The following is a 27,891-nucleotide window of genomic DNA, read 5'->3' as shown; positions in this document are numbered from 1 at the left end:
ATCTAATATGGGCTTTTATCTGCAAAAACTACTCGTTTATTTAGGGGATGTTGTCACCTTACCCAGCTTAATAGCTTGCATTTTTTTTTCTTGTTACAATATGTTCACTGTTAAAAAAAAAAAAAAAAAATGAAGAAAACAGACAAATTAGGAAAAAAAATTACGTCATCTTACCCAGAAATAACTATTGTTAACATTTTGGTGTATCTCTCCAGTTTTTTTTTTTTTTTTTAAACGTGTATATTAAATATTTTGAACACACTATTTGCCTCTTTATCTTTTATCTTTCTGTGTTAATTTTTTATATCTCTTTTCAAGGCTACATAGCATTTTACTGTGTAGATAGATTTATTATGGGATTTTTTTTTTTTTTTTTGACAGAGTCTCGCTCTGTCTTGCCCAGGCTGGAGTGCAGTGGCATGATTTTGGCTCACTGTAACCTCCTTCTCCCAGGTTCAAGCGATTCTCCTGCCTCAGCCTCTAGAGTAGCTGGGATTACAGGTGCCCACCACCATGCCTGGCTAATTTTTGTATTTTTAGTAGAGATGGGGTTTCACCATATTGGCCAGGCTGATCTTGAGCTCCTGACCTCAAGTGATCCACCTACCTTTGCCTCCCGGAGTGCTGGGATTACAGGTATGAGCCACTGCACCCAGCCTGCATTATGGGATTCTTAACCTGGGTACATGGATAGAATTCAGGGGGTCCAATAATTTAGACAGGTAAAAACTTGTATCTTTATGTTCAGTGATGTTTAACTGAAACGTAGCTTTTTTTTTTTTTTTTTTTTTTTGAGATGGAGTCTCGCTGTGTCACCCAGGCTGGAGTGCAGTGGTGTGATCTCCACTCACTGCAAGCTCTGCCTGCCGGGTTCACGCCATTCTCCTACCTCAGCCTCCTGAGTAGCTGGGACTGTAGGCGCCCACCACCATGCCCGGCTAATTTTTTGTATTTTTAGTAGAGACTGGGTTTCACCTTGTTAGCCAGGATGGTCTCGATCTCTTGACCTTGTGATCTGCCTGCCTTGACCTCCCAAAGTGCTGGGATTACAGACGTGAGCCACCGTGCCTGGCCACGTTTCTTTTAACTGTAAGTTGAGGCAACAAGTCACAATATTAGCAGGACCTAATAATTTGGTATCAATAGGATGATCAGACAATTCATATTCATTCCTTTACAGGCACTGTACATATCTTGACATTTATTTACTATTTCAGTATTATTACTATTTTATATGTTTTGAAACATGTTTCTTAGAAGGTTTCATTGGTTTTAGCAGACTGCCAAATGGTTCATGATACAAAAAAGGTTAACCAGTTTTCGTATTTTGGAGTTTGTTTAAATAGGTGCCTATTTTATACACTAATAAGTACCTGAAGTTAAAGCTTTTGCCTGCATCTGTGATTATTTGGACATAGGATAAATTTCTAAAAGTAGTATTTCTTTATCAAAGAATAAATATCTTTTGAAGCTTTCAATGTTTTTGTCAGATTACTCTCCAGAATGTTATACCAATTTACCCTCTATATGGAAATACCCTGCCTTCCTGTTTTAAATAACTGGCTTTTATATTCTGTAGATGCAATTGTGGTTGGCACTATAAAGGGTCTCCAATTTAATGTACTGTTTAAGGAACTTCTGCAGACCCCAAATTTGAACAGTGTAGTGTCAGGTAAAGTAATGTTTCATTGTGTTTTGGTTATACTAGTTTTACTAAAACTAGTTGTTACCTACAACCTAGATGGCATGTTGTATTCAAGGACTCTGAACCAGAGTCTTCAGGGTGGTCTGCTTCAGAACTCCCCCATACCATAAGCAATAGATTGGATGATGCTAGCCTTGAATCAGCAGTCGTCTTTTTTGCTCTCCATGGGTAAGAAGTAAAATTATCACCTTTGAAAATAATATATGCACATGGCAGCGAAATCTTAGAAACACCAGAATGTGAAATTGACTTTCTGCTGAATAAGTAGCAGATTGTGGAGAGAGTAGTGGGGAGGGTGAGGGAGTTAGTGTTAAGAATTAAACTCCTACAGCACTTTGGGAGGCCGAGGCGGGCGGATCACGAGGTCAGGAGATCGAGACCATCCTGGCTAACATGATGAAACCCCATCTCTACTAAAAATACAGAAAATTAGCCGTTGTGGTGGCCGGCGTCTGTTGTCCCAGCTACTCAGGGAGGCTGAGGCAGGAGAATGGTGTGAACCCGGGAGGCAGAGCTTGCGGTGAGTCAAGATCGTGCCACTGCACTCCAGCCTGGGCAACAGAGTGAGACTGCGTCTCAAAAAAAAAAAAAAAAAAAAATTGAACTCCTAGTATGATGGGATAGGTTTAGTACACAGCATGGGGACCTGAGTGCAGAAAAGGGATCCGTTGCTAACTTACTGATAAAACAGGTCTGAGTAGGGTTATTATGTATGAGTGTAGACCTGGGTCTAGAAAGTGTCCCATCGTGGGAGAGAGGTCGGGGTATCAGTTAGTCCCTGTATTTGAGACCAACAAATAGAGATTTGGATCTTACTTCTGCCTTTTAGTAGCTTTGTTGCTTATGGCCGTCTCTGAGCCTTGTGTGCTTTCTAGTAGAAAAAGATGGGAGGTGGCAAGGAATTTGACAAGGTGGTCTTTACGCTTCTTTCCTGCTTTCTTTTGTGGCTGACTTTCTCAGCTGGTGCCAAGATATTAAGGGCTTTTGTCCCAGAGATTTTTATCCTGCATGCAGTAGTTACTTGTTTGGTCTATCCTTGCTAAAGGGCCTGAATTACGCAGAACACTCTCATTTGTAAAAAATCAAACACCCAATTAGAACTTTAGTAAAATGTGGGGTATGTTGGAACGCTGTTGATACAAAGCTCATAGAATAGGAAGGAATCACTGGACAGCTAGGGATACTGAATCTGTGGCCTCCAATTTTGCCTATTTCTGTCTTTCCTCTGCTCATTTCCCAGTGTGAGTTTCATTATCTCCTTTTGCAGAGTTGCCAGTTATGAGAAAGGGTATATGCTCTCATCCTTTGGCATCATGGACAATCAGGAAATAGTTCTTCTTCCATTATATACAGTTAGAAAAATCTCAAGGAAAGATACCCACCTAGCTTGGCTGAAGTCATGCCCATACCTGGACTGGTCTCTGTAGTCATGGGGATGGGTAATTCTTGCCCAACTTGAGTCAGATACTTACCTATGGGACCATCACTGTAACCATTGAGGTAGAATGCTGCAAGAAGATGCCATTGTCTTTAGGACCACTTGGATGGCAATTCAACAAAAGCAATTCAACAAAAACCTGGTGTCGGGGAGATTTTTAAAAACATTGGGGATTCATGAATTAGGCAACAGCAATCTTCAAATGTTTGTGTACAACCTAATTTTTAAAAAAATGTACACCACAATGAGATACCAGTTTACACCTGTTAGGATGGCCATTATTAAAACAAAATGTAAATTGTCGGCAAGGATATGGAGAAATTAGAACATTTGTGCATTGCTGGTGGGAATGTAAAATGGCACTGCTGCTGGGGAAAAGAGTATGGTGCTTCCAAAAAAAAATTAAACATAGAATTACCGTATGATCCAGCAATTCTCCTTCTAGGTATACACACAAAAGAATTGAAAGTGAGGACTTGAACACATATTTGTATGCTAGTGTTCATAACAGTGCTATTCCAATAGTCAAAAGGTAGAAACAGGAAACAACCCGTGTCCATCAGCGGATGAATTGGATGGATGAACAAAATGTTGTGTATGATGCAAAATTAGCAGCTTTAAAAAGGAAACCTGGTACAGTAGTGCACACCTGTAGTCCCAGCTACTTGAGAGGGTGAGGCAAAGATCATTTGAGCCCAGGAGTTTGGGGCCAGCCTGGGTAACAGCAGAATCCTATCAATGAATGAATGAATGCATACATGCCAGGCATTGGCTCATGCCTGTAATTCCAGCACTTTGGGAGGCCTAGGCGGGTGGATCGCTTGAGCCCAGAAGTTCAGCAACAGCCTGGGCAACATAGGGAGACTTCCATCTCTAAAAATTTAGCCCGGCTGGTGACATGCACCTGTGGTCCCATCTACTTTAGAGGCTGAGGTGGGAGGATTGCTTGATCCTGGGAGGCTGAGGCTGTAGTGAGCCATTATTGTGTCATTACATCCCAACCTGGGTGACAGAAGGAGACCCTGTCTCAAAAAAAAAAAAAGAAATTCGGGATGTATTGCAACATGGAGGAACCTTGAAGACATTATGCTAAGTAAAATAAGCCTGATACAAAGGAAAAATATTGTATAATTCCACTTACGAGGTCCCTACAATAGTCAAATTCATAGAGACAAAGTAAAATAATGGTAACCAGGGGCTAGGAAGAGAGGATAGTGGAGAATTAGTGTCTAATGGTACAAAGTTTTAGCTTAGGGTAAAAAAAGCTCTAGAGGTGAAGAGTAGTGATGCTTGCACAAAAATATGAATGTACTAATGCCTTTGAATTGTATGCTCAAAAATGGTTAGAGTGGTAAATTTCACGTATATTTTACCACAAAAAAATTTTTAGTACAGGGTACCCCTTGCATATTTAACTTGGTATTTACATTTTTATTATAAGTGAAACTGTAGATTTGCAGTAGTAGAGAGATTTTGAGACCTATTATCTATTTTAAACTATGTAAACCAGTTAACAGGGGAAAACTTTTCATTATTTCTTTTTTCTTCTTCTTCTTCTTCTTCTTTTTTTTTTTTAAGACAGAGTCTTGCCTTGTCTCCAGGCTGGAGTGCAGTGGCGCGATCTCAGCTCACTGCAACCTCCGCCTCCCAGGTTCAAGTGATTCTTCTGCCTCAGCCTCTTGAGCAACTGGGACTACAGGCGTGTGCCACCATGTCCAGCTAATATTTAGTATTTTTAGTAGAGAAGGGGTTTCACCATGTTGGCCAGGATGGTCTCGATCTCTTGACCTTGTGATCCGCCCGCCTTGGCCTCCCAAAGTGCTGGGATTACAAGCGTAAACCACCGTGCCTGGCCCATTATTTCTTTTCTCCTAGTATTTGTAGTCCACTTCTCCCGCTGAGTTTTATCCTAATGTAATATTTTGTGCTTGAGAGTCTTTTGTTGATCACATGTCATCCTTCTCTGTAACAACAAAAGTACATAAACTGAAATTTTAAATTATTTCATGTGTCTCAAAGGTGATAATGACGATTGGTAGGGCAATTAAGACAATCTAAATGTTATAAATCTTGGTAAAATTTTATTCTTTAATAATTGTGTATTGGAAATGCATGTTCTGTTTTTTGTTTTTGTTTGAGACAAGGTACCTGTTGCCTAAGCCAGAGTGCAGTGGCACAATCATGGCTCATCGTAGCCTCAGCCTCCTCAGTAGCTGGGACCACAGACGCACGCCACCATGTCCAGCTATTTGTCTTACTTTCTGTAGAAACGGGGTCTCCCTGTGTTGCCCAGGCGTTCTTGAACTCCTGGGCTCAAGTGATCTTCCTGCTTTAGCCCCCTAAAGTGTTGGGATTATAGATGTGAGCCACCACACCTAGCCTGGAAATAGTTTTTAATGACATAAATTGAGATCTTTTAAAATCTCATGTAATTTTAAGGCTGGGCACGGTGGTTCATGCCTGTAATCCTAGCACTTTCAGAGGCCGAGGTGGGTAGATCACCTGAGGTCGGGAGTTCAAGACCAGCCTGGCCAACATGGTGAAACCCTATCTCTACTAAAAGTTCAAAAATTAGCTGGGCGTGGTGGTGCATGTATATAATCCCAGCTACTCGGGAGGCTGGAGCAGGAGAATTTTCTGAGCCTAGGAGGTGGAGGTTGTAGTAAGCCAAGATTTTGCCATTGCACTCAGGACGACAGAGTGAGACTCCGTCCCAGAAAACAAAACAAAACAAAAAACATGTAATTTTGTATGACTGACTTATTGCTGGAATGACTTGGGTTTTTTTTTGTTTGTTTGTTTTTGTTTTTGTTTTTTTGAGACAGAGTCTTGCTCTGTTGCCCAGGCTGGAGTGCAGTGGCATGATCTTGGCTCACTGTAACCTCCGCCTCTTGGGTTCAAGTGATTCTCCTGCCTCAGCCTCCCGAGTAGCTGGGACTACAGGTGCACGCCACCACACCTGGCTAATTTTCGTATTTTTTAGTTGAGATGGGGTTTCGCCATGTCTGGTCTCGAGCTCCTGACCTCCAGTGATCCACCTGCCTCGGCTTCCCAAAGTGCTGGGATTACACCTGTGAACCACTGTGCCCACCAACTTGGGATTTTCAGCACTGTATATATACATTTTGTTTCCATAGGTTTGTGCCCGAGTAAACTTGTTCACATAAAATAAGTAGATGGGGAATGAACTAGTTCATACAATTCTTTGATTTAGTTCTGTGCAAAAAATTAGTCATGTATTGTTATTTTTAGTCATCTACTGGCTGATAGTTGCATTCATTCCTCCTTCATATTTGTTGAAAAGAAAGAACTGAAAACCAGCTAATTTGTGAAAAGATTTTTTACCTAGTCATACCAGATATGGAATTACTCAGTTTCCTAACTGTACCAATAATGCTTTATCAATATAGCTTTTTTATTTTTTATTTTTTTTGAGACGGAGTCTCGCTCTGTCGCCCAGGCTCGAGTGCAGTGGCGCGATCTCGACTCACTGCAAGCTCTGCCTCCCGGGTTCACGCCATTCTGCTGCCTCAGCCTCCCGAGTGGCTGGGACTATAGGCGCCCGCCACCACGCCCGGCTCATTTTTTGTATTTTTAGTAGAGATGGGGTTTCACCGTGTTAGCCAGGATGGTCTTGATCTCCTGACCTCGTGATCCACCCGCCTCGGCCTCCCAAAGTGCTGAGATTACAGGCGTGAGCCACTGCGCCTGGCCCAATATATAGCTTTATCAATGCCATATTTTTCAGATGAGGCTGAATGCAGTGGCTCACGCCTGTAATCCCAGCATTTTGGGAGGCTGGGGCAGGCAGATCACTTGAGCTCAAGAGTCTGAGAACAGCTTGGGCAACATAGCAAGACCCTGTCTTTACAAAAATATACCACCCCCCCCCGCAAAAAATTAGCTGGGTATGGTGGCATGCACCTGTAGTCCCAGCTACTTGGGAGGCTGAGGTAGGAGAATCACTTAAACCTGGAAGTCTAGTCTGCAGTGAATTGTGTTTATGCCACTGCATTCCAGCCTGACGGAACAAGATTCTGTTTCTAAAAATCCATCTCAAAAAATAAAAGCAGATTTGAGGTTACTACTATGTCTGTCCTTCACTTAGACACACCTTAACTCAGTATACTTAAAACACTGAGAAAACTTAAAATAGTTCTTGTGCAACATTTGTAGGAAATTTAACAAAATTTTTTTTAAGTTAGTTTAAAAATACACTTTTGCAGTCAGGCACAGTGGCTCACACCTGTAATCCCAGCACTTTGAGAGCCTGAGGTGGGAGGATCCCTTGAGCCCAGGAGTTTGAGACCAGCCTGGCCAACATAGTGAGACCCTGTCTCTACAAAACAATAAAAATAGTTGGACATAGTGGTGTGCCTGTAGCCTCAGCTGCAAAAACAAAACAAAGCACACCTTTGCCAACATGCTATTTAAAAATGATTTTATCTTACCATTTGCTTTAAGTATGTTTTGTCAAAACCATGGGCCTATAGATTTAACTTTATTTACAGAAAAAAATGTCTACTATAATACCTCATTTAATGGAGTCAGTTCTGTTTTTGGAGACAGGGTCTCACTCTGTCACCCAGGCTGGAGTGCAGTGGCATGATCTCAGCTCACTGCATCCTCCACCTCCTAGGCTCAAGCGATCCTCCCACCTCAGCCACCCAAGTAGCTGTGACTACAGGTGCGCACCCACCATGCCTTGCTGATTTTTTGTATTTTTATTACAGATAGGGTTTTGCCATGTTGCCCAGGCTGGTCTCAAACTCATTGGCTCAAGCTATCCACCTGTGTTGGCCTCACAAAGTGCTGGGACTACACGTATGAGCCACTACACCCAGCCTGAAGTCAGTTCTTATTGTCAAACCAATTAGTTCAGTCAGACTTTCATTTTTTCAGAAAAAGTCTGACTTTATTTTTTTCTCAACATTTTATTAACATTTTCAAGCATACATAAAATCTAAAAGAATTACAAAGTGAACACCTCTAATACCACCTAGATTGAACAATGAACGTTTTGTCATATTTGTCTTATCACATATCTTTAAATTGTAGACATTGGTACAATTTACCCCAAAATCCTTCAGCATGCATATCATTAACTAGTATTCAATATTATATTTGTTTATAACTTTTTTGAGGTAAAATTTATATGCAGTGAAGTGCACAAATTCTAAATGTGTCATTAGATCCATTCTGACTGATGTATCCCCACTCTCATCAAAATATACACACTGTTAGCATCACCTCAGCTACTTTCCTTGTACCCCTTCCTAATCTACCCCCCTGCTTCCTGCCAGAGGCAACCACCTGATTTTTTTTTTTACCATTTATTAGTTTCGTCTGTTCTAAAAATTCAAATAAGTGGAATTATATACATATGTAACTTATGTACGGCTTTTTTCACTCACCATAATTATTGTTGCCTGTATTGTTCCTTTTTATTGCTGAGTAATAGTATGGTATATGCATGTACTACATTTTGTTCTGTTGATTCTCACATGGACTGAATCCACGTTTGGGTGATTATGAATAAAGCTGCTATAACTATTCTTGCATAGGTGTCTTATTAGACATACACTTTTACTCCTCTTAGTTGAATTCCTAGGAGTAGAATTTCTGGGTCATAGGATAATATGTGTTACTTGTGTAAGAAATGGGCAGACCATTTTTCAACACGGACGTATCTTTTCTCCCATTGAAAAGGAAGAAAATATATAAGCGTTTTCATAAGTACAAGGTGGATGTACCATTTATAGTAATGAAGCTTTGATTGACAACATCGAATGTTGGCAACATGTGGTACAGTCTTTTTAATTTTAGCCATCTAGTAGGTGTGCAGTAGTGTCTCACTGTGGTTTCAACTTGGATTTCTTTGACTAATGATGTTGAGCACTTTTTGAAGTTCTTATTGGCCATTTATATAATCCTCGTGAAGTGCTTTTCAGATTTGTGCCTTTTAACAATTGAGATTTTGTTAATTTTTCAATTAAGATTTCTTTTACTGATTTGTCAGATACGGTTGTGGGTATTTTCTCACATATTGTGGCTTGCCTAATTATTTTCTTAGTGGTATCTTTTTTTTTTTTTTTTTTGAGACGGAGTCTCACTCTATCGCCCAGGCTGGAGTGCAGTGGCACAATCTCGGCTCACTGCAAGCTCTGCCTCCCGGGTCCAAGCCATTCTCCTGCCTCAGCCTCTCCGAGTAGCTGGGACTACAGGCGCCCGCCACCACGCCCGGCTAATTTTTTGTATTTTTAGTAGAGACGGGGTTTCACCGTGGTCTCAATCTCCTGACCTCGTGATCCGCCCGCCTCGGCCTCCCAAAGTGCTGGGATTACAAGCGTGAGCCACCGCGCCCGGCCCTTAGTGGTATCTTGATGAGCAGAAGTTTTTTGTTGTGATAAGGTCAGCTTACCAATTTTCTCCATGATCATTGCTTTCTGTACTCTACATAAACCCTTGCTTCTATGCACTCCCTCTCCCCTACCAAGTTACAAAGATAGGTTCTTAGAGAAGCTTTATAGTTTATACTTAGCTTTCACTTTTACGTCTCTGATATCTACTAAATTAATGTTTGTATATAGGTCAGAGTTTATTCCCTCCTCCCCATATGGTGTTCCAGTGCCATTTATTAAAAAGTTTTTCCCCAGTGAATTGCTTTAAGTCTGGTATATTGGGATTACACAGATGTGCAGATGGTCCCAGACTTAGGATGGTTCAACTTAGGTTTTTTGACATGATGATGGTGTGAAAATGATATGCGTTCAGTTGCAACTGTACTTTTTGAGTATCCATATGACCTTCCTGTTTTTATTTTCATTACAGTATTCAATAAATTACATGAGGTGTTCATCACTTTATTATAAAACAAGTTTTGTGTTAAATTATTTTGCCCTACTGTAGGCTAGTGTCAGTTTTCTGAGCACAGTTAAGGTATGCTAGGCTAAGCTATAATGTGCAGTAAATTAGATGTATTTAAATGCATTTTCAATTTATAATATTTTCAACTTACAGTGGGTTTATCAGACCATAACCCCACTGTAGTTGAGGAACATCTGTGTATTAATTTTGTGGGTATCACTTTTTAGCACTGTTGAGTCTTCCAGTACATGAACATAGTTTATGATTTTTTTTTTTTTTTTTGAGACCGAGTCTAGCTCTGTTGCCCAGGCTGGAGTGCAGTGGCACGATCTCGGCTCACTGCAACCTCTCCCCTTCCTGGGCTCAAGCAATTCTCCTGCCTCAGTCTCCTAAGTAGCTGGGACTGCAGGCATGTGCCACCATGCCTGGCTAATGCTTTTTATATTTTTAGTAGAGACAGGGCTTCACCATGTTGGCCAGACTGGTCTTGAACTCCTGACCTCAAGTGATCTGCCTGCCTCGGCCTCCCACAGTGCTGGGATTACAGACTTGAGCCACTGCACCTGGCCTCATATATTTTCTTTAATCCTCACAAAACACCTAAAAGATGGCTACTGTTGCATCTTTAAAGAAGAAAAGATGCTCAGAAAGACAGTGGCAGACCTGGTGAGCAGAGCAAGGTCTTGTCAGTCATCTAAAGCCGTTGATTTTTCCAGCCTGCCGCACTAATGGTTTTAACAGGTATGGCCTGCATTGAGTTGGATCTAGTGAAGGAATCCTACAATGGTAGTGAATCTTTATCTGGAAGAAACAACAGATTGAGGAATGTCTGGATAAGGAGGAAGGTGAGGTCTGTGGTGGGGGTTGTAGGGGTGAGGGTAGAGTTATACTGTGTGTAGAACTCTACGCTCCTGGATGCATGTAGCCATTTGGTCTTAAATGGGTTTAACAGACCTGTTGCTCAGGCCTGGGGTCTTTCAGCTTGGGGTGGGAAGATTGTGTTAGTTGTATACGTCAGTACTGTTCAAACTTTTGAGATGGGGACTGCTTTGTCGCCCAGGCTGGAGTACAGTGGTGCAGTCATGGCTCTCACTGCTGCCTTGAACTCCTGGGCTCAAGCAGTCTTCCCAAAGTTCTGGGATTATAAGCATGAACCACCACACCCGATTGTTCAAACTTTTTTTGCATACATATATATTAACTGGGGATCTTGTTAAAATGCAGATCTCAATTCTGTCGGTCTTTGGTGGGGCCTGAGACTCAGTATTTATAACAAGCTCCTGGTGATGCTCATATTGCTGGTCTGCCACACTGTATTTTGAGTAGCAAGAGCATAGTTGATTCTCTCCTCGTGAGGGATGGGGGTAATCATATGCACAGTCACCCTGATTTTAACGGGTAGAGAATGGCTGCTTCTAGACATAGATGCCCTCAGATTGGGGTATGAGGGGATTATATAGATATTTGGCTTGGGGGGAATAGATACTTAAATATGGATGTTTTTGAAGGAAGCATTATGCTTTGGTAACTAATATGTATGGGTGAAGTCTAAAGTATATCTTAGCTTGAGGGAAGGGTGAACATAGAGAAGCAGGAGGGAGTAGTCAGGGGTAGGGGCAGCACCAGCATGGTGATTTTTGCTAGGCCTTTGCCGTGATGAACAAGGCTTTGACAAACACAGATAGGGAGCAAGCAGAATATCTACAGCCAGCAGGAATAACGTGGATGGATGACACAGCAGCAAAGCTTAAAAAAAAAAAATCTCCAAAGGAAGGAGACTGATAATTTTCCCTTCTTGGCTATGCCTGAGTGCTTCAGGGTGTACTTCAGGAAGTTCTGAGCAGCTATTTCTGTGGCAGCATTATTCTCTCGACCCTGCCATGGGAGGTCCCAGGTGGGCATGCTTCCCATATCTGCTTGCTTCTCCTTGCAACAGGGGAGAACAAGCAGGTGGAGTGCTACCAGCCGAGTCCAGGTGTGAGCAGCCTGCCTGGTGAGTCTGGGCCTGTTGCCCTACCCTCCTTTATGAGGAAGAAGCCCAGTGACCCCGGGCTCATGTTGGAAAAGCACCAATGTGGGAGGAGATGGCAAAGAGGAAATGGCGGAAGCTCCAGAAGCTGAATTTTCTTAGTCTTTGTTGCTAGAACTGTGAGTGGCCACAGAAATAAAGCATTGGTCTTGTGCAGCACCTCTGAGAGAGGGCTTAAGCGTTAGAGGCATCAGTGGCCCTTAGGACTGCCCTGTATCGTGCTCAGGGCTCCTGGAAGGGCAAGAGAAGCAATATTGACAGAGCTAGGTGATTAAGTTTCAGGGTTTGGTGTTTCTAATAGGGCATAACAATACTTCAGAAACTGTTTCTCTTGGTTTGTCAGATGCTGCTTTGAGAGTGTTTCCTCAGCCTGTGCCTACAGTTGCAGGAGGGAGGAGAGGAGCTGAGCCGCTATATCTGCTCATGACTAATAGCCACCTTGTTGGGATGAGGGAACCTGGGCACAGGGATTATCCTAGTCAGGACAGGTCTCACTCTGGCATGTGGGTGGTGGGCCATGTCCCGTGAGGTGTACCTGGAACAGCCCAGTGACTTTCCCCCACTCTGCCAAAGCTTACCCCCTTTCTCTGTGATAAACTGCTCTAGACAAGCCTGGAACACCAGGTGTTGTTCCCCAGGGTCCAAGTGTACAGTGTTTTTCTGAAGGTTATCTTGTTCCTCAGTGGTAAACACTGCTGTGTCAGGGTGCTGCTCAGGGGCCACTTGGAGCACAGATTTTTGCTAGCAGGACTGTGAAGCTTTGCATTGGGCTGCAAAGCCAGGGCTTGAGCCAGCAGCTGGAGAGAGTCCAGGACTAGAGTGTTTTTGGGTTTGGGGGTGGAGAGCAGGGGGAGGGAAAGGGAGGGGCAGGAGGGCAGAGCCACACGAGCAGGCAGTCGGCTGCTTTGGCTCTGCTGTCAGCGGAGAGGACTTCAGTCGTGCGTGAGGGCTGCTTGGCCACCATTGCTGGAGACCGGAGGGCGCTGCCTTGCAACCCAGACTTACCAGCACTGCACCGGGACTATTCCAAGTAGCTGTTGTGCTGTCTTTCCCCGGGAGGCAAGTCTCCTCCCTGTCGTCCCCTCCTGCTCCTCCCCCGTTCTGTGAGGGATGATGCCGCTCTCGATTGCACGGCTCAGCCGGCTGATGTCACTGGCAGCGGGAAGCATCAGCAGCCTGATCACATGCTGGCCCAGTCTGTAATGCAGACGGGATAGGGGTGTGTGTGTGAGGGGAGGGGGCCTGTATGGCAACTGCTCTTGCCCCAGCGCCCCCAAAAGTGCAGAGGCAGCGGCTGCAGCATCCAGCCAGCTTGGATGTCTGGCCTGTGAGCCTGGGGAAACTATTATTAATAATATTTACTTTTGATAATATTGGGGAAAACAGCCCTTAACTCTGAGGTTTCTGCTGTGCTCCTGTCCAAAGCAGACTTCCAGGACTCTGAAGAAACAGTTACAAGCAGGATGCTTTTCCCAACCTCTGCGCAAGAATCTTCCCGTGGCCTCCCAGATGCAAATGACTTGTGCCTTGGCCTGCAGTCCCTCAGTCTGACAGGCTGGGACCGACCCTGGAGCACCCAGGACTCAGATTCCTCAGCCCAGAGCAGCACACACTCGGGTGAGTGCCAGAGAATGAGTTGGCTGGGGTAAGGGGATGCATGGGGGTGGTGAACGAAGATATCCACAGCAACAGTTGTTCTGTTCCCCTTTGCATCACTCCCCACCATACACACATACAACATGGAGCTGTTTTGCAAGAGATGGAAATGGTAGCTGTGAGTGTGGCAGGACAGATGGCTCTGCGTAAAGGCAGGCATGGCTTTTCCACTTACCCTGATAAATTCCCTGGAGTTGTTAGTCTGCACCTGGAGTGGCCCTGAGAGGGTCCCCAAGGTGATGGCCTTATGCAGAAAAGATCCAGCTAACCCCCTGGTGCCCAGGCCTGTCTTGGAGATGATGAAGCAAAACACTTTTAGGTGGGGGAGGGGAGTTAAGGGGTTGATTACTGGATGACCAGAATTACTCAGTGGTTTTAAAAACCAGGGAGTTATATGAAGAGTGAGTGGTCTCTGAATCATGGCAAGGGAAGGATTTTAACCTCAGATGAGGCTGGATAATGCACTAGGATATTTGGAATTGACTTAACATAGGGTTCAGAGCATTGATCCTGGAAAGGGGTAGGCAGGGTGAGTGGGGTGGGGTAACTCTCAGCTATAGAATCTTTTTTTTTTTTTCCCTTTGTGTTGAGAGTGACCAGCTGGATAAAAGAAGAGCCACTCCCCTTTAGGATCCCTTGTCTTCTTGGTAGGGTTCAGTGGGGACAAACTAAAGGGACTTCTTGGCAGACCCCCCTTAAATTGCTTCTGCTCAGGCCTTCTGTTACTGTTTATTTCCCTCTTGTGGTACAAGGAGGAGGGTTGCCCAAATACAAGTCTTGGAGTATTCAGGAAGAAATGTGAACTTAAACACTACGGGTATACTTACAACCTACATATTTTGCTTTCTGTAAATTATAATAAAGAGGTATTGGCAGCAGATACTCTAGGAAGATGAAAAGGTGGTAAGGGGCAGTAGGGCGCGGGGGAGGGGGTAGTACAGCCATTCACTGTTGGTGCTGACAGTGGGAAACACCAAGCCTTCTGTCCTTCCCTTCCCTCCCTGGTCCAGGAACCGGCAGCCATGGCAGCAAGGTACTGTCTTGTTGATTTCTGTGGCCTCCACCCTGCTTGGCGCAGGTCTTTTTTTAGAATGCGTTGCAGAGCCTGGGCCTGTTGTGTCTGTTAGGCATTTTAATGCCCAGTTGTTTTGGTAAAACCCCATTTAGGAGAGGGGTATTGAAATTGTTTTATGTGGATGTGGATGGGGAGAGCTTTACCTTAAGTAACTATCTCTGGGTTAAGATAGGGTTTCTTGAAGTGCTGGCCTTCTGCTGACTCAGGTTTTTCCAGAAAGGTCAGCAACTACCCTGTTCCCCTGGGCAAGGAAGTATGGTATACCATTGTTTGGTATTCTATGCCTGCAGACCACGGTACTTTGTTTTGTGTATTCTTGAAGCCAACCTTGGTGGCCTATGAAGCCAGCCTCCCCTGTCCTCACTTCCACTGTATCTGAGCAAAAGATAGAAGAGCTCACAGAGGAGATGGGCACCTGTCTGTGGGCAATCAGTGTTTGACCAAGGCACTGTCTTTCACTGGCATCAGGTTGAAGTATAGCCCTTCTTTGGCTCTGGTTCTCTAAGCTACAATGCTCTTTCTGAAATACATTATAGCATTGGGCCCATAGAAATGCAGGTGTGCCCCACTGGGGGCTTGGAGAGCTTGGTGTGAAAGTTGCTATGAAATTCAGCAATTAAAAGTAGCTTGGATCTAGTCATAATATCCACTGCTTCTCCACCACCTGAAAGGCCTGTGCTTGTAGCTGTTTGTCTCTGAAATAGAAATAGTTTTTCTTTTCCACTTTCCATCCCAAGCACTTTAGTGACAAATATTACATGATTTTGTGGACCAGGGAGGACTGCAGCCTGAGCCTCAGAATTCATAAGGACCAGAACCAGAGTTGCCCCAGCAGTATGATCTGGCTGTGTAGGCAGGTTAGTGTGGGTATGTTTTCCTTTCTGAGGGTTGAGGACACACCCATCCCTAATCGTCATGTTGCCTTTGGTTTTGGAGCTGTGGTGACAGCCATTGCTCTTCTTTCCCTGGGCTCTGGGCCTTCTTGGAAAGCCCACATGAGGGTACTACCTCCTGGAGTAGGATGCAGTCCTCCCACCAGCCAGCTGCAGTGCCAGATCGTGCACCCTCACCAGCAATGCGGGAACATGCAGCCCACATTCCAGTGCCTACACTGTCTTTCCGTCTGAAAACCAGCTAGCTCAGTTGCTTCAGTGAGGGAGGAGGCTTTCAACAGTTCTGGGCATTTTCGGAGTTATCCTTGCAGATACCCTGTTACACTGTTGTCTCTTTGTAGAGACCAAGATGCAAGCTTATTCCTTGAGCTCTGCTTGGTGATATATTGCCCAAGGCAGCTGTGGCATCACATCTGACCATCTTCTACCACTCTTAAGTAATGAGCAGGGTTGGAGATAGTAGGGCTGTTGGCTAAATTCATTTGGCAAACATCGAGCATTCGTTGTGTGCAGCACTGGAAGTACAACATTGAATAAGATAAAATTGTTACCTTTAAGAATCTCCATGGCTATCAAAGGAAAACAAATGAGGAAGTATACCGAGTGCTGCATGATAGCTGCTATGATAGGGGCTTTCATTTTTTCCCTTAAGGATTTTCTTCATTGTAACAACCTTTCATTGGATTCTTAGCTTGAGGCTGGTACATGGATACCATTCTCCAGGGGCCAGAGTATTTCTCCTATCTAGATTTCCTTGGCCTCAGAGTCCTGCAAGAAGACCCTGGGATAGAGTCTGTTTTTGAGAATTGTACCTGCAAGGCCTGCATGGGCTTGCTTGGATGTAACACTTTGTGGGGTCCTTCTCTTCTAGACTGTGCCTACCCCGAGGCACCACCCCTTGATGGGGAGGAAGCCTTTTGGGGCAAGATGAGTGTTATAAGTGCGTTTTTCTCATACCCTAGTGCTGCCCTTTCTCATGTCCAGGGCTACCCTTGTCCTGCTTGCAATGTCTTAAGATCTGTAATGGAACAGAAGGGCTGTGGAAACTGTCCTCAGTATCCTGGAATGGGGCATGGAGTGACTAATAACCACCATTTATCGACTATTTTTTGTGCTAGGTACATCACATGATTTTAATGCTTGCACAGATGAGAAAATAGGTTCATGGAGGTTACAAAGTGCCCAAAGTGACACAACTACTGGAAGACTCAGAATTCTAACCCAGGTCTCTGGTTACAAAACTCATATGCTTCCTGTTACACCTGTGGTCCTATTAGCAGAACTCTAACATATTGGGTGAGAAAACTTAAAGTAACCATATACTACTCTAGGGGCTATTCAGCTAGAGGTGATGTGCTCCCTTGATGAGATCTCTGAAGGTGAGGGCATATGGTAGACAGTTCCAGCCCCATCTTGATCCCTGAGTCTCAGCTCATCAGCTGTACCACCCGCTGGATTTGTCTTCCTGCCTTCCCCTTTGCGACTCTTTTGTGTGCAGCATTATGCAGCAGAAGAGTGAGGTGACTGAGACTACTTTGGGGGACCTGGAAGGAAGGACTCTCTTAAAGATGCCTTGTACAGAAGCCCAGTGGGCAGACCAGATGTGCAGTCTAAGGATGCCAGAGGACATATCTGTTTTTTCCCACTCCCCTTTAGAAGTCCCTTGAGGACTAACCTGTTCACACTCTGGTTTTCTTTTCTTTTCTTTTCTTTTTTTTTTTTTTTTTTGAGATGGAGTCTCACTCTGTCGCCCAAGCTAGAGTACAGTGGCCTGATCTCAGCTCACTGCAACCTCTGCCTCCCGGGTTCAAGCAGTCCTCTGCCTCAGCCTTCTGAGTAGCTGGGATTATAGGTGCCCACCACCATGCCCAGCTAATTTTTTTTTTTTTTTTTTTTTTTTTAAGTAGAGACGGGGTTTCACCATCTTGGCCAGGCGGGTCTTGAGCTCCTGAGCTTGTGATCCACCCGCCTCGGCCTCCCAAAAAGCTGGGATTACAGAAGTGAGCCACCGTGCCCGGCCCACACTCTGGTTTTCTACCCTAACTGCTAATCAGTTAATGGAATGTTCCCTGTGCTGTGTCACTTGCAGGCTCCCCATTGATCTGCAGGCTAGATCAGCCTAAGATGAGTGGGGAGTCTTAAGCAATTTTCCACTGAAGCTTATTCCAAACAACCATTCTGAGGCGACATTCAGAACGGGATTAGGTCTCTCTTATGTGGAACATGGACTTCCTCGGCCCAGCCAAGGTCTCTTGTAAATCTTCCTCAACTCCCAGTTCTCCACTGCTGTATTCCCAGCAGTAGAACAGTGCTTGGCTAATGGCTAATACATATTTTTTGAATGAATGATGAGTGCTGAGCCACTGTGTTTATCCTGGGCGTTTTTTAACTGCAGAGTTCAGACAAGGTCTCTCCCATTCTTCTGCCTCCTGCTTGTGTTGATTTAGCTAGATGGACAGATTCTTCAAAGATCAGTATCTTGGGCCTTGTAACTTCTAGGGGACGGTGATGTACTTATACAAAGTTTTCATCATACAGTGGAGCATGAGCTCTATTGTGGAGTCAAGTAGTCTATTTGGGAAAGCTTTCAATGCAGAGAGGAGGGAGAACCTGGGAAGCAGTGTGGCCAGATGAGAAAGAAGTTGAGGTGGTTAGTGACAGGGGCAGGATGTGTGCTGACCTTACAAGGGACATGAATATGTCTTTTCTACAGGTAATGGAACTTGCCTGATGATCAAGACTGGGAGTTATACTGGGGAGAAGGGCTGTGTTTGTCACTAACTTGAACTTGCGGGATCCACAGTCGGGGGGAATTCCACACTCTGATTACTGCCACAGTAGAGATATGGTATAGAGTTGCAGATTTGGGGTCACAGGCAGAGTGGTCTGTTTTCATACCTGGAATGAATGCTACTCTCCCCTCTTCCTGTTCCTTCAGAGAGATCCTGAGTAAGCAACCTAGAACCAAGGATGGTGATAGGGAAGAAGAGTTCCAGGTATACGGCCTTATATCATAGGCTAGAAATAATGGCTCCTGGTCTGGATTTTACCCATTAGATTTTTTTCCCCATTAGACTATTTCCATTAGATAACAAGCACCTGACCATCATGTCTTGGGGCTAGTCTCTCCTTCAGCTAAGCTCAAGCTCAGATGGTCTTACAATGCAGGCATTCAGTGCCAGGCTCTTGTTGCCATTGCTAATGCTGCCATCACACTCCAGGTGCCTTTGTACTCTTGGGGAAGGCTTCCGAAAATTCGAACAGTGACTCAGCTGTAAAACCGACAGGAGCTGGCATAGAAGAGTGAAAGTAGAGAAAATTAGCAATCAGTCTAAAAATATTACTGCTGATTTGGTCTCTTATACCCTCTGAGGTAGCATTAATGAACTGGAACCCTCTGCCAGGTCCCCTCCTCCCCATGACTTCCCTGAGAGATGTCTGTAGCTGATTTCCTGCCAGCATGTGAATGGGGATGGGTACCTCTGTTCTAGGAAGAGCACAATGTCTTACCCATTTTTAGAAGATAGGAATTTGCTGGACACTTGGACACCAGAGCTGGAGGCACTTGGTAAACCTCAGACTTTCCATGATCTCCTGTGTTCTGGAGGCCAAGGAGAGAACAGAGCAAAGAGGTCAGGGCCTTGGCCATTATTGGAGATTGACTCTAGAGCTTCTCACCACCTCTCCCCCTCCTCTAATCCATCTAGGTTAATACTTGACATTTGGAATTATGAAGTTGTGTGCCCCGTGATGGGGAGTGGACTTTGAGATGAGACACTGGCCTGCATTATGAAGGACCTGTCATTTCCACTGGATTTTAGTTTGTGTGGCTTAAAGAGAATGCCTTTCCAGTTAGGTATGCTCATGGCTTTGAATATAAATGGGAACAGTCTAACGCTAGCTATTTTGCTCCTTTCCTTCTGATTCCCAGCTGGTGGAAATCGGTGCTGTGTACTCAGCAACCCTACATAGGGCAAGTATGGTCTCATGAGCTGGGAGCAAGACAGGCTTTCTTTATTGAAATGAGGTCCCCCCACTTCCCTTTGTCTTTGCTGCTTTGCTGCTTTCTTTCCATTGTCTTTGCTGCTTTCCTTCCTTTGATCTGTAGACACTCAGAGAACTGCCTGGCCAGACCCTGTAGAGGTACAATCAGGTCACTCTAGGGCATCTGACCATGGGTGGCAGTTTCCACAAAATTCACTTGTTCTGTGGGTTGAAGGAAATAGCAAACCAGCTGGCAAGTTCTAGGCCTCTTGCTTCTTGGTATCTTCTAGTCAAATTTACAGTATATCCCTTCTGATTTAATATTTGCAGGAAACTGATGCATGGAGATGCTGACATCCCATGTGTTAATTCTGGGGCACCCTGATCCTATTCTCTAGGATGGCATTGCCCCTTTCTGAGCCATCAATCCAAGTCCTTTCCCTGTTTTTCTACGTGGTTGGTATATAATTCAGTGAGACATTCTTCCTTGCTCCTGTACTTGAATGTAGGAGTGTATTGCAGTGGCCCTGAAGATCCCAGTAGAGTCTGGGGAGGATTGATTAGGACAGAGTGTTTTCCACCCTGCCCCTCCTCAAGCAGAGGAGCTTTCTTCAACCTTTTTCTCTTTGAAGAAATTGAGACTCAGGGAAGAAGTACTGTCGCAGATGTGATGTGGTGAGTCACTGTGGTTTTTAAACCTCTGTTTTGGAGATGGGCTGGGTAGGGATGAGTTAAGGTTTATTCCCCTAAATCTGTATTACACTCTAAGTCAACATTGTGTCCTTAGGCCGGGCACAGTGGCTCACGCCTATAATCCCAGCACTTTGGGAGGCTGAGGCGGGCGGATCACAAGGTCAGGAGATGGCGACCATCCTGGCTAACACGGTGAAACCCCGTCTCTGCTAAAAACACACACACACACAAAATAAGCTGGGTGTGGTGGCAGGTGCCTGTAGTCCCAGCTACTTGGGAGGCTGAGGCAGGAGAATGGCGTGAACCCTAGAGGCAGAGCTTGCAGTGAGCTGAGATCACGCCACTGCACTCCAGCCTGGGCAACAGAGCGAGACTCCATCACAGAAAAAAAACAAAAAAAAATTGTGTCCTTAAATTGAATATCCTTGATAGAAAAGGGTAGAGCCTCAGCATACTGGCTCTGTGGAATATGTACTCTCTTTCAGTAGAATTCAGCAGTCATTGTTCACCTGCTTTTTGCCAGATGTTGAGCTAATTGCTATTGGAGTAGGGTGGTAAAGATGGGTCTTGGTATGCTTGATTGAGAAGGCACAACTTTTTACACATGTGGGCCTGCAAATATCTATGCAGATTTTTTTGAGACTTTAAAAAGCATGTTTAAAAGAAGATTATTTCTTCTAATAGAGACTCCAAAAGTACTCAATTACTATCTTATCCTCTGGGATCCTAGTTCCTATTACTTGTGCTTGATTTCCCTTTGCTGATTAGATAAGTTACCTTGAAAGAGGCAAAGAAAGCCAAATGGGAATTGACTTGTTTTCCTTCCTGTCATTAAAAAAAAATGGAAATAATTTCAAATTTATAGAAGTTACACAAATAAAATTATACAAAGAATATTTGTAATCCTTTTTATCCAGAACCTCCTATTGTTGTTGTTCATTTTACCCCATTTGCTTTATCATTTGCACATTCTCTCTCCATATATCAATACATAATTGTTCTCTGAATCATTAAGAGGAGAGATAATTGGCCCAGGCACAGAGGCTCACACCTGTGATCTCAGCACTTTGGGAGGCTGAGGCAGGAGGATTGCTTGAGCCCAGAAGTTAAGACCAGCCTGGGCAACATAGTGAGATCCTGCCTCTAAAAAAAAAAAAAAAAAATTAGCCAGGCATGGTGGCATGCCGCTAGCTACTTCGGAGCCAGAGGTGGGAGGTTGAGACTGCAGTGAGCTGTAATAGTGCACCTGCGCTCTAGCCTGGGTTACAGAGGGAGACCCTTGCTCAAAAAAAAAAAAAAAAGAATAGAGATGATCTTACATACATTCATATGTAACAAAACAGTTAACTTTAGTCAATTTAAAGTTGATAACACTACTTTGATTAAACTGTCATTCATATTCCAGTTTTGTCAAGTGACCCAGTAATGTCCTTAAATCCTTAATAACGTTTTTCTCTTTCTGCTCTAAGTAGGCCCTTTCTCCTTTTGGTTTTGCTCAGTATGAGCTTACAAAGTCCCTTGGGTTGTCTTGAATGTTTTTCACAGTGATCAGCTTGTTCTAGCCATCACTTTTCCTGAAACTATGATAATCCTTACCACTCTTTTTTTATATTCTTATTTGTTCATGGTTACTGTGTCTGTCTTGCCTCTCTGTGTTGTCCTCCACTCCCACCAAGTGTTTCAGAGAGAAGGAACTGTTAAGTAAATGTCTTATATAGCCATGTTGATTTCTTTATCTGATGCCTTTTTTTTCCTCTTAAAGTATTTACCATTTTAGTGTGAGAACTGTATTTAAATTATAACCTCCAGTCTTTTTTTTTTTTTTGAGACAGGATTTTGCCCTGTTGCCCAGTCTGGAGTGCAGTGGCACGATCATGGCTCACTGCAGCCTCAACCTCCTAGGCTCAAGTGATCCTCCTGCCTCAGCCTCCTGAGTAATTGGGACTATCGGTGCATGCCATAATGCCTGGCTGATTTATTTTTTTTAGAGACAGGCCTTGCTATGTTGTCCAGGGTGGTCTTGAACTCCTGGCCTCAAGCAGTCCTCCTGCCTCAGTCCCCCAAGGTGCTGGTATTACAGACGTGAACCACTGCACTTGGCCATAACCTCCAGTCTTTAAGTCAGAGGAAATAATTATATATGAAAGATGTTTGGATGTGATAAGGCAATTGATTAGGAATTTGAAGTAGCAAGCCTCGGGTTTGTATAGATCAGTGCTTCTAAAACTTAATGTGTATACACATCTCCTGGGGATCTTTTAAAAATGCAGATTCTGATTCAGGTCTGGGGTGGGACCCAAAATGCGTTTTTAATGAGTTCCTGTAGTGGCAAGGCCCTAGATAAGATTTAAGACCCGAATACTCTAGGTCCTAAAGCAGGGACTTCTGGTAGGGAAGATCAGTAGTCTGTAGTTGATGGTCTTACAGGATTCAGACAAAGGAAAAGTGCTGAGGAATGTGAAGACAGATGTGAAGTCCTAAAGATTTAAAAAAAAAAAAAAAAAAAGGTAGCTAGTGAATGGTACTTGGAGTGGGAAAGAATCCAGTCTCTGTCACTCATTAGCTGTTACTTTTACAAACTGACTGCCCCAAGTCTTGGTTTCCTTTTGTTAAGATGCAGTAGTAATAGCCACTTCTTAGGATTTGGTGAAGACTGTTTACCTAAAGTGCTTCTAACACAGTGTTTGGCATGTGCTAGACGTTCAGTAGGTTGTTAGAAGCTTAACTGAACCTGGTCCAGACTGCGGAACAGATGAATGACCATGAACTGTGAGCACTTAAGGAAGTAGAGTTCGTTAGTGACCAACGTGGGTTTTCATGCCATTTTCTACTTAGACAGGTTTATTGCCAGATTAGAGGATCACTACAGAGATAATTCCTAGCTTTGTACAGGAATTTGACAAAGCCTCAAGATACCTTTGTAGGCACAGTAGAGAACTTTCAAGTTAGCGGAGGTAGATGGGTTTGTGGCTGGTGAAACAGGTGTACCAACACAATAGTGAATACAAATTGATGTGAATGAGAAAAGGGGTCTGTAGTGCTTACCATGTTGCTTTTTTGACTCTTTCCAAAATACCTTTTAAAAAAACCTTGGGTGAGGACAGTTACCAGAGCCCATGCTTGCCATCTTTGGTGTTTTCAGACACAAGCCTTTGGGACAGCATCCCCTCTTGAGTATTTTTTCTGGCATTCTGCTTTATGCTGTTTCTCCCTTGACAACTCTCAGAGCTCTCTGCTGTGCCACTTGAAACTCCCCTTTTCCAAGGTTAACAAACTGGCTTTCTTCTTTTTACTGGTGAATGCTCCCCCCGTCTTCTGCTTTAGCTGAAGACTTTTTCTTTAAGATGCTGCTATGCCAAGTAGAGCCTACTCATTGTCCCAGGTCTCTGAAAATCTCATTGTTTAACTCCAGGCCCAGTTATCACCATCGGTCTCTTTAGTGTCCACATGAATGACTTATGTAATATTTCAAACTTCTCACATCTAAGTCAGCCACCTCTAGTTTCATACTCTGGACCTTGCCATCCTCAGAGCTCTTAATCTTCAATGTCCCACCTCTTCGTGTTTATGTTGTCTGCCACCCTCATTCCTCTTATAGCATCAGCCTATTAAAATCACTGGTTTTCCATTTATTTGCTCCTGATCTATTGACTTTGTTCTGTCTTTAGCCTATAATGTATGACCCATTCTTCATTTCCTTTGTTGCTGTTATCATCAATTCTGTTGTCCCATTTATTCCTTCATACCCCCTTGGGGGAACAAAATCATAGCTCTGTATGGCTCCAGTGTCCATCCAGGTATCTGAGCTCTGCTGCAGAAAATCCTTTAAGTCCAACTTAGTTTTCCTCTTTGCTGGACACTGGTTCCTACTGGTACTTTTCCTTAGTTTCCCTGGTCAGCCTTCTTTGCTATCCAGCAGCAGCTCTGCAGATCCCCTTTTCCGTGTCTCTCAGTTACCCTTAAGATAAAATCATGCTGGGTGCAGTGGCTCATGCCTGTAATCCTAGGACTTTGTGTGGCTGAGGTAAGAGGATTGCTTGAGCTCAGGAGTTCGAGACCAGCCTGGGCAACGTAGTGAGACGCTACCTCTACTAAAAATTTTTTTTAAATCAGCCAGATGTGGTAGATATCACATGCCTGTAGTCCCAGCTGTTCTAGAGGCTGAGGTGGGAAGATTGCTTGAGCCCAGGAAGATTGAGGTTGAAGTGAGCCACTGCACTCCAGCCTGGGCAACAGAACTAGGCCCTGTCTCAAAAAAAAACAAATGACAATAAGATAAAAACTATTTAACCTAGTTGTCAGGGTTCTTTGTGATTTGAATTGTTACCTCACTGTTCATCACCCTAACTTGTTTTTGTGAAATGTGTAAAAGGATGAGGCCCTCCAGGGCATTGGTACCACTTTTAAGACCAATGCATGTGATCTGTTGATTTTTCACAGTGCCTCTTTGCCAGGCTTTGCAGCATTAGGGTGGAACCTTGAATAAAGTCTTCACATATTGTGCCTTCTCAGGGCATGGACTCTGCAGGCTTTGATTTTGGATTTCTTTCAGGCAGGAGTTTGTCAAGGAACTTTTTTTTTTTTTTTTTAGACAGAATCTTGCTCTGTCTCCCAGGCTGGAGTGTAGTGGCGCAATCTCGGCTCACTGCAGCCTCTGCCTGCTGGGTTCAAGCAATTCTTGTGCCTCAGCTTCCCGAGTAGCTGGGATTACAGGCATGCACTTCCACGCCTGGCTAATTTTTGTGTTTTCAGTAGAGACAGGGTTTCGCCATGTTAGGCAGGCTGGTTTCAAACTCCTGACCTCAGGTGATCTACCTGCCTCAACCTCCCAAAGTGCTGGGATTACAGTCGTGAGCCACCACACCCGACCAAAGGATTATTTGAGAAGTTTGTCAAGGATTATTTCTGATGGTTATCAATCCAAGCATTTTGAGACACTTAGTTTTAGCATACAGTTAAATGTTAGAGCTTTGAAAACTGCTTCAAAAGGCAATTTCAAAGTTAGGACTATTTCCTTGAAAAACAAAATGCTAAACTAACTCCTTGCTGGATGTGATGTGGCTCCACCCTACCCACATCCCACAACATACATACATATTAGACTGGCTAGATATAAGAAGATTGACCAAACCAGGTGTTGGCCAGGTTGTAGAGGGACTGAAACTCTCATCACTGCTGGTGGGAATGTAAAATGGTGTAGTTCCATCTACTTGGAAAACAGTATTATGACAGTCTCTTTAAAAATTAAAGCTATTTTTACTACAAAATAATAACTAGATAAATAGATATATCTACAGTTTCCCCTGTGTTAAATGTTAAGGATACACCTACCATGTCTTATCCAAAAGGGGAGGTCATACACCCAAAGGAGAGTGGGCTGGTCTGGTCCCATATTAACAGATGTTTGGGATCTTGTGTATATGTTCCGTTAATGGCATGTGTGTCTGGTACCCTGAAAGCATGCATTGATTTTGATTTCAGTCTTGAGAGGTTTATTCCTGCTTCTTGGGACTCCAGCTCCAGACAAGCATTCAAACTGACTTAGAAGCCTGGGAGGAAACCAGCTCTGGGTGACCTGTGTTTCATTTCATTGCTAGTCAGGGCTGAAGTGGGGCCAATCACAGCCAGTTATTGAGCACTTACACATATTATTTTGGTTTTACCTCAGCCATTTTGAGGTGAATGTTCTCATTCTTCAGATGAAAAAAAAAAAAACTTCAAATTAAGGCTTCTTTCCTAGATTTAGCACACCCATAGCTCCATGGCAAAGCCCTCTTATTCCTTATCCTCATAGATAGAGGGTGTGCTTTGCTTAGGTTCCCCAAGGCCAAGTGTGGAAAACGTTGCTCTTTTTTTGTTTCATATTTAAATATTTATTGTGTTCTGGGTGCTACTGTGCTGAGCTCTTTCCATCTGGTGTCTAATTATTGAGCTGTCCTAACAATGTTATGAAATAGTTGATACTCCACCCTAGATGCCAGTGAGAAAATAGAGGGTCAGAGAAGCTAAGTGAGCTTCCCAGAGCTCACAGACATATACAAGAGGTGTCAGACACAGGGTTTCATCCCAAGTTTGTCTTAAGTCAAAGAATGGGCTTAACCGTGTCATTCTCCTTCCATCCTAAACATTTCAAGTTCAAGGGTACATTGAAGAGAATCTGTATATGCTAGAAGTTTGCATAAGTGAACCTCTCACATGAGGTGGTATGCTTATGCTATACCAGATTTCTGGGGTGTGGCCTGAAATTCTATATTAATGCATTAGAAAGGTGGGAATTCTTCTAATAAACAAATTGTCAGGTAGTAAAGATGAAGTATGTTTTGGGATTTCTAACTGTGCTGTAGGTGTATCCAGGCATTAATAGCAGCTGTGGCCAGGGTCCCCAGTGACAGTTTCCCAAGTGCTGGCATTGACCTTTTAAGCTTGGGTAGAAGAACCCAGCAGTTTTGCTGCTACTGTAACAGCAGGAACTCTGATCTTCAGTCAGCCTGTAACTTCCTCTAACAGGGCCCTTGTGGCAAGGTCTCAGAGCTGGATATATATATCTGTTCATTATATTGTATTTTGCTGGCATGCTTTTAGTGGTCTTGCCTTTGGTATCTCTTGTTGGGTGGCTGTAGGAGAAGAAAGAGGCTGTTGGCTGCAAAGAAAACTAAGAGGTCATGAGGTTTCCTTTTTTGTCCTCCTAGTACTGAGCATGCTCCATAACCCACTGGGAAATGTCCTAGGAAAACCCCCCTTGAGCTTCCTGCCTCTGGATCCCCTTGGGTCTGACTTGGTGGACAAGTTTCCAGCACCCTCAGTTAGAGGATCACGCCTGGACACCCGGCCCATCCTGGACTCTCGCTCTAGCAGCCCCTCTGACTCAGACACCAGTGGCTTCAGCTCTGGATCAGATCATCTCTCAGATTTGATTGTATGTAACTCATTTGGGAAAGGGGGGGTTGTGGGTGGAATTGCCTGTGTGTGTCCAAGGGGAAGGAGGGTACAATATCTATGGGATGCCTGTCCCCTGGAATGCAGGCTGGGAGATGGGATGAGGGGAGGAGTGGAGATCATTGTGGACATTTGTAGAGTTCTTACCCTTAACAGGATAGAGGATGCTTTGAAGACCCATTGAGCAGTACATTTCAGGACCTGAGCTCAGGACTCTCATTTTACTAGTTACTCCAAGAGTACTGGAAAACACTTAATTTCAAAAGTAAATGTGAGGGTCCTGACAGTGTTCTGCTTCTTTACCTACACGGGGTGCTTTCTTTAGCCCTTAAATGGTGTCATTTATGTACTTTGATATATGATATCTCAAAAGTAATAACTTAAAAAAATTTTAAGTAGTAATTAGCAGAGATAGGATTTTAATCCAGATCTGACTGTAGCTCCTATATTTTTTCCACTGACCCATGTCAGCTTTCAATTCATGCCATGATGAATCTATGAAACATTGCCTCAGTTAATTTTTGCATTTCACGTTCCTTATCTACAGCCATGTATGATGCGTGTGGTCTTCATGCTAAGTGGAGTTGGCAAATGAATTAGAATAGGTAGGGGATA

General features: G+C 43.8%; 1 protein-coding gene across 10 annotated transcripts in view; it reads left to right on the top strand.

Annotated features, from left to right (window-relative positions):
* The window catches only part of CPEB1 (cytoplasmic polyadenylation element binding protein 1), a 105,717-nt gene that overhangs the window by 63,577 nt on the left and 14,249 nt on the right, over positions 1-27,891 (top strand). For 5 of the 10 annotated variants that reach the window (XM_058427650.1, XM_058427649.1, XM_058427651.1 and 2 more), the window contains 2 exons: positions 13,468-13,656; positions 27,030-27,256. In XM_058427650.1, coding sequence (XP_058283633.1) covers positions 13,468-13,656; positions 27,030-27,256 — 416 coding nt within the window. Of the gene's footprint in view, positions 1-13,221; positions 13,367-13,464; positions 13,657-27,029; positions 27,257-27,891 lie in introns of those variants that run through there. The other 5 variants (XM_032175563.2, XM_058427648.1, XM_058427653.1 and 2 more) reach the window with 3 other exon arrangements.

The sequence above is a fragment of the Hylobates moloch genome, unplaced genomic scaffold (genome assembly GCF_009828535.3).
Source record: "Hylobates moloch isolate HMO894 unplaced genomic scaffold, HMol_V3 SCAFFOLD_14, whole genome shotgun sequence".
Lineage (NCBI taxonomy): Eukaryota > Metazoa > Chordata > Mammalia > Primates > Hylobatidae > Hylobates > Hylobates moloch.
The sequence above is the reverse complement of the archived record's forward strand: the minus strand, read 5'-3'. Positions and strand labels throughout refer to the sequence as shown.